At 32.0% G+C, this 6,955-nt stretch overlaps 1 protein-coding gene across 3 annotated transcripts in view; it reads left to right on the forward strand.

Annotated features, from left to right (window-relative positions):
- LOC110022794 (DNA replication ATP-dependent helicase/nuclease DNA2) overlaps positions 1-6,955 on the forward strand; it is an 81,471-nt gene that overhangs the window by 48,370 nt on the left and 26,146 nt on the right. For all 3 annotated transcript variants that reach the window (XM_020721902.1, XM_020721903.1, XM_020721904.1), the window contains exons 18-19: positions 4,304-4,438; positions 4,524-4,775. In XM_020721902.1, coding sequence (XP_020577561.1) covers positions 4,304-4,438; positions 4,524-4,775 — 387 coding nt within the window. The remainder of the gene's footprint in view (positions 1-4,303; positions 4,439-4,523; positions 4,776-6,955) is intronic.

The following is a 6,955-nucleotide window of genomic DNA, read 5'->3' on the forward strand; positions in this document are numbered from 1 at the left end:
ATCAGCTCTTTGGATGATCTATGGATATACTGGATAAACATTTCAATAGCTCAGAGAAGTTTGCACTGAGCTCTCAGTTTACCTTACTCATTGGTTGTCATCGTTTGTAGATCCTTGAATATACCATACGTTACATGGAACTTTGGGATGTTGATGTTCTATATAACAGTAAATTGAGAAAGTAAACTGAATTATATTGATGAGTTTTACCGGCATATTGCACACCGTTTTGCAATTAAACTGAATGTCCACAATTGGCCCACTAGACTATCATAGTTGTGATTACATTTTATCTTTATTCCTACTAAGTAATGTACAAGAGTTTATTAAGTGATGGAGTGTTTATACGTAACAATGATCATTAACCTTCGGTGAAGGCACACATTCGAGCCCTAACGCCAACAACCAACGCCGAACGCAGCCGAGGGAGGCCGATCCGGCTAATGAAGAAAAACGGAACCGCGAGACGCTGCGTTCAGAACGCCGCCGAACGAACGCGCGAAACAGCCGAACGAACGCGAACGAACGCGCGAAACAAACGCGTTGGCGGCGTTCTGAAAATGCCACCGTTCTGAAAAAGCTGTGCCAAACAGGGCCTCATTTTCAACTGGCCAGAATTGATACATGTCCGTATATAATGTCAGTCATACAAAAACAATTAATTGTGATTACATATAATAATAATAATCTTTAATTAATTATAATTTTTAATTTAACTCATTAAATTAGTTAATAAAAATAATTAGTTTAATTAATAATTAATGGATAAATGATTTTAAAAGATAAAGCAATTTTAAATGAATTTAGATTACTTAATAATTTTTTTTTCTATTTAGCTACTCAGCACACCCGTGAAGTAGGTGTTATTCAAATGAACCTCTTGCCGCTATGAGGTTTAAACTAGGGTTTGATGCCTTCATTACTTCGGTCACGCGAGACAGGTATCAGATAATAGGAGAGAGGGAGAGAGAGGGAGAGAGCATGAGAACAAAGAGCGTGAGGGAGGGAAGGCGAGGCAAGCCCGAAGGGAGAGAGATTGAATATCACTTTCTTCAGTTGAGTGTACGAGATAGTGAGTGAGAGCTAGGGAGAAAAGAAGAAGGCACGAGCAGGGAGGGAGATCGAGCTGGCGAGCAAAGCACGATATTTCTGCACCGTGAGACTCAAATGAGTGTTTGTGAGTCTCGTTCTATGGGAGCCACCAACATGGTTTTTTTATATTCAGGCACGAAATCCGAACCCCGACCTTAGAGCTTCAAATTAATTTTCTTTTTCTTATGTTTGAGAGGTTATTTTTAGCTTAAGGGTTGAAATCCAGAAACCTTAAGATAATTTTTTTAAAGTTTTGTTAAAATTATGTTAGGGAGGGTTTTGTTAGGTAGTAAATTATCATCTTAAATATTTAGTCGAAATTTTATGACTTGGATTTTTTAAATCATTATGTGAATACTAGGGCCTCTCCTGGAAGTGACACACCATATTGGCTCGTATAGTGAAAAATGTGCAAGGGCCGCTGCCCCTACGCCCTGGTGTGGCGTTAAATTAACAAGTGTTTCCACATAACCTGAGAAAGGTTTGACTTTGGTTGTGTGGTGCATGTTATGTGGTAATGCTTGCACATTTAACGATATATACAGCGTTGGAGTAGCGGTTCTTGTACATTTTTCAATGTATTCAGACAATATAGTGCGCCATTTCTAGGGGGCTCCCTAATATTTAAATAATGGATTAAATGATTTCTATTAGAATTTTATTGTTACAAATCTTGCTAATGAGCTACCGTTAACAAGCATTCAAACATATTAATGCTAATGAGCTACAAGTAAAACATGCATTCTCTTTATAATTTTTTTTCCTTGCAATCTCCTCATTATCATATACATTATATTCTGCATCAACTATCCTATATCAAACATCAAATATATCAAAGAATAAGTTATACAGTCCATCAAATACTTTAGAATTATTTAATTTAATATTTTTTATCACAATATTTTAAATATATGAAAAAGGGGGTCATATTAATCCTAATACAAGTTTAGGTCAATTTAGGTCAATCTAATTGGTTCTCCTAATTGGTTGTATAATACTTAGTATTTGTTTGTGATATAATGAATTATGTTTTGAATGAAAATTAATTCAATTTTATTGATCCTGAAAAAATTAATGATTAATCAATAAGTACATACCCAAGTTTTTCGTATTTAGAATGTTTTTTTTTAGATTACAAAAACCATGCATTTCAAATTTGATGCTGAAATTCTTGCTAAAACCACCATCATACACTCAAGTTTCATATATGGTGCTGTTTCTTGACTTTAAAGATGCATGATTCCGGTTTTCTGTTAAAACTCTTAGTAAATCAACAAGTCATTACTAAGCACTTAATAATTTTTTGTGTTTCTTTCATTACGTGCTCCGAACATTTTATTAAAATTTCTAAAAAGATCACTAGTAAGAATCTATGTAGCTCAACTTGATGTTTTTATCCGCGAATAATAATATTTAAATTTGTGATATAATTGCACACCTAAACATTTAGTATTTTCTATGCTTCTTTTCATTATAAAGTTATGTACTTCATATTTGATGTTTAGATTCTTAATAAAATTAGCAAACAAAAATATATGTAATATTTATGGGATTCTCTTAGCAGCAAATTGTTTTATACCTCAATTATTAGACTTTTTCATTAAATCATACTTTTCAGTTAAGTTTAAATTTGTTAATTTATTAATTAAAATTTTAAATGCTAGCATTTCTTGGGTAAGCTTTTAAGCAGGTTCTAATCTTTATTTGATTTACGCTTAGAGAATTTAATAGTTTTATTGTATTAAGCTTTGTTTGCCAATTATTTTGCTTATTTGCCAATTATCTGAGCTTTGTTTGCCAATTTAATAGTTTTATTGTATTATAATATATTTCTATTAGGTTAGATTTGGTTTAGAGCTATTTTATGAGTAAACTTAGCTGGGGCAATAGATTTGAGCATTGGTTGCCAATTATCTTGCTTATGCTAACTAAATTTATTCATGTTTGCAACTTTTTATAGGGGCAATTACATACAGTGCACCTTCGAACATTGCTATTTACAAATCTAGCACCATCTTTCATTCGTTTTTCAATTAAACTTTTTAAATAAAGAACTTAAATCATGTGAGAAAAATCTTTAAGAAAATAATTTGATGTATATTTTCACCACTATTGCAATTGTACAACTCATTTTGAGCATCCGGATTTATAATTTTGAATTAGAACTTGGAAATATTTCCATAAGCAATACTCAAGAAATATATATAACTTCATAAGTATAAATGCCATTTTTACTGATTAACAATACTATTCAAAATCTATGCAAATTTTCAAATTTTTAGCTTTAAAAATATTTCTATATAAAAAAACACGTTTCCTTTTAAAATTTAAATATAAGTGGCGTTTTCATGCAATTTTAAAGATTTTTTTGCGTTATGCATACAAATATGAATTTTCAGAATACACAATTTTGAGCTATAAAAATTATGACTTAAAAGCTTTTGAAATTATTATTATTATTATTATTATTTTGATATACATTATTATTATTATTATTATATATTTTTATTGTATATCATAATAATAATAATAATAATAATAATTATAATTATATATATTTTTTATGTATATATCTGTATATGTACTATTAATAATATTAATGAGTTAGGTGAAAACTTAAATTTTATTTTATATTTTAAAAAAAATCATTAGCATTTCTATAATTATTCATTCATATTATGCTTGTCCAAAGGTTTTTAGATTCTCAAATACAAGTTCATAGCTCTCATGTAAAAATTCTGCTCTTGTCCGGTATATGCTTAAAAAATTGCTCTGCATAAGTTTCCCAACAATAAATATTTTAAGAAATTTTGTTAAATTTTTGAAGTATAGAAGGAACATGATCTACTGTAACTTTAACAAATAATCTTTGATGGGATGTGCGTCAAAATATGCCAACCAGTAGAACCATGACAGTGGAGAGAAAAATTTATCGAGGGAGGAAAGTATTGGGCTTCCTTTGGTGTTACACATATAGATGAAGAACAGTGATGTCCACCATTATCCGGGGTTGTTTACCTTTGGCAATAATGGTTAGGAAATTCTTTCTTATGATAGCTGTTATGTCAATTTTATCACAAACTATAGTTGGATTCCTTTTTTTTAATTTTTTTCTAACTTTCATATTAGTGCTGTCAGTTTCAAGTAAATCATATATCACCCATAGATTACTTACTTTACATGACCTTATTTTACTGATTACATATTTCAGGCATATGTCGGCAGCTACGAGGCGAGTGGCCTTGGTGATTTATATGATAGAAAAACGGGACATTTAAATGTTGTCCATATTGAATTCCTTAAACATTGGGACCGCTTAATTGATCTGGAAGCAAAAACATGCCAGGTCTGTTTCTTTTGCTAGCTGAGATGGTTTTTTTTTTGCATGCAATATGTCATGTTCTGAGATGAACTGACCATGCAGATTTCAGGTAGCTGGCAAAGAAATATTTCGAGCTCAACACCTAAGAGAAAACAGCTCAAGTTGTCTATCCTCTCTAGTTTTAGATGTTACAAATGGATTTTCTGAAGATGGGTCTCCTCACAATGGCCGATTTGTATATCATTTCGTACACCAGAGGACATCTCAACATAATCATGAAATGTTTAACTTGGATATCAAGCAAGCTTCAGAACCACAAGCTGACAGTCTGGTCTGCTCCCTCAGATGCGGGGACTTTGTGGTGTGAAACTGGTCTTTCTATTACCATACTTCATTTTTTTGTAGCATAGATTATCATCTTATAATTTTATAAATGCTCCTATCTCTAAAAAAAAAAAACTTTTTCTAGAAGAAAATAACCACGGCACACTAACCAATGCATGGGAATATGGCTTGTTAGCAGATGAGTGCTTGGTTTGGATTGTATCAATTCAAACTTTATTTTTCTGGCTTGTGCTTTTGTAGTTGAACTCAATGAGCTATCTGGATGTAACTTTTTTTTTTGAAGAGGCAACTTAAATATTGCTTTAATTGGATTTCCTTAATTCCATATACTTTGATACAATCACAGGCGCACATATCACATATTTTCACATTAACAGCCACTCTGACAAGTGTTTGATTGTTTTTATTTGCTTTTTTTCTGCGCGAGTCAAAAGCAGCCTCATATATATTTTTTCTATGTTTTCACAACTCTCATTCCAAAGTATCAACCAATGCATAGCTTCTAAATGCTCTATATCTTCTAGGAAATGAAAGTTCTTGATTGAAAACTTTTTTCCCCCTGTAAACCAGAATGAACAATTTACGTTCATGCATCCTTCTTCTATAATAATGCATTGTTATTATTGAGATTGGGAAAAGAATTGTTTGTCTTTATTCTCAGTACATTTGTTGTCTTTTTATAAGCAAATACAAGCAACAGAATGAGTGATAAGTAATATTTTGTGTATATTTGTAATTTTGAGAATATATTGCATACTACTGAAAATTTGTGATAGAAACACTCCACCATTGATTTTCTAATCTGTTATAATGACACTCCTCCTTAAGGTATGTTTCATATATTTTGAAAATTTAGCTTGCCGCAAAGACTAGTGAGTCTAAATGCTCAGTCTTTGTAAATATATCTACTATTTTTTTTTTCCATTAGTCATGATGAGGGATGATCATCTTTAATAGAATGGTTATCTGATAAAATGACATTCTATTTTAAATTGCTTTTTTCCTTCATGAAATTAAGGTTGTTTGTAATATGGATGAAGGATTAAGTATCATACTCAAGAACCGTAGGCTGCATAATAAGAACTTCAAACTCATTGATAAGATTTTTTTTTGAATTTTTATTCACATCATTTCAAAAGTAGAATTCACCATTGATTTGTTTTTGACTTAGACACAATCTACCGACAACAAATGCCTTTTTATTTCATGAATTGAGATTTCCCTTAAACCTTAATATCTGGAAGCAGACTTCTGATCTTCAACAATCCAACTTAGTTAGCATCTTAGCAAGCTTTAATTTGTAGGTCTATCTTTTTGGATTTTTCTAGTGCTGACTTATGTTACCTATACACTCCCCACCTCCCACGTCTTTCTCTTTGCAACCAGCTGACAGACTTAATTTTATATGAGAGAGAATATTACTAACATCCCACTTTCGTTTTGTAGTTTCTTAAAACATGATTGTTAAAATAATGAAAGGATCAAGGCTGTTAAGCTTCCATATGAGAGCCTCTTTGTCAAAGACCTGCTGTTTTTTATACTTGATGGTATTTGTTGGTTCTGGTGCGTGGACTTTCAGTTGAAGTTTATATTAGGATCAACTAGGAAATGGAAAGCTATACATTGTAAGAAATAGTTATTATCATTGAGTTTGTTAGTAGTGCCATTATTTCAGGAGAAATTTCTGTCAAAGAGAGGAGCTATGGAAGTTATTAAGAAACACTAGACAACAATAGAAGAGGGGAAACATCATTGAGTTATTTATTTATGGATCAAGAGGGAGGAAATGAGTAGAAGCAACTTGTGAGGGGCATGATAGAGAAGTTTATTTCCAACTTCCGGCTCTACAGAGGTGTGGTAGATTTGGGCATGTGTTTGTGATTGACATGACTGACATGATGTGATAGACACTTCTAGTGACCGTGACAACCGAGCAGACATTTAGTGCTTAAGAGAGGTTGAGTTGTGAGTGTGTACATGAGGTTGAGCAAGCATAAGAGAAGTCTTGGCAAGTGGCCTGCACATGTGCTATCAGGGCGGGTAATGTCGACAAAGGATCCAGTAGTGTCAGGGCTGGTGTTGATAAAGAGTACGAAGAATGTGTGTGTGTGAGAGAGAGAGAATATAACTTAATAATGACAAATTAGATAAACTAGTATGATAATAGTTACATATATATATATATATATATATATA

This window comes from Phalaenopsis equestris, unplaced genomic scaffold (assembly GCF_001263595.1).
Source record: "Phalaenopsis equestris unplaced genomic scaffold, ASM126359v1 Scaffold000202, whole genome shotgun sequence".
Classification (NCBI taxonomy): Eukaryota; Viridiplantae; Streptophyta; class Magnoliopsida; order Asparagales; family Orchidaceae; genus Phalaenopsis; species Phalaenopsis equestris.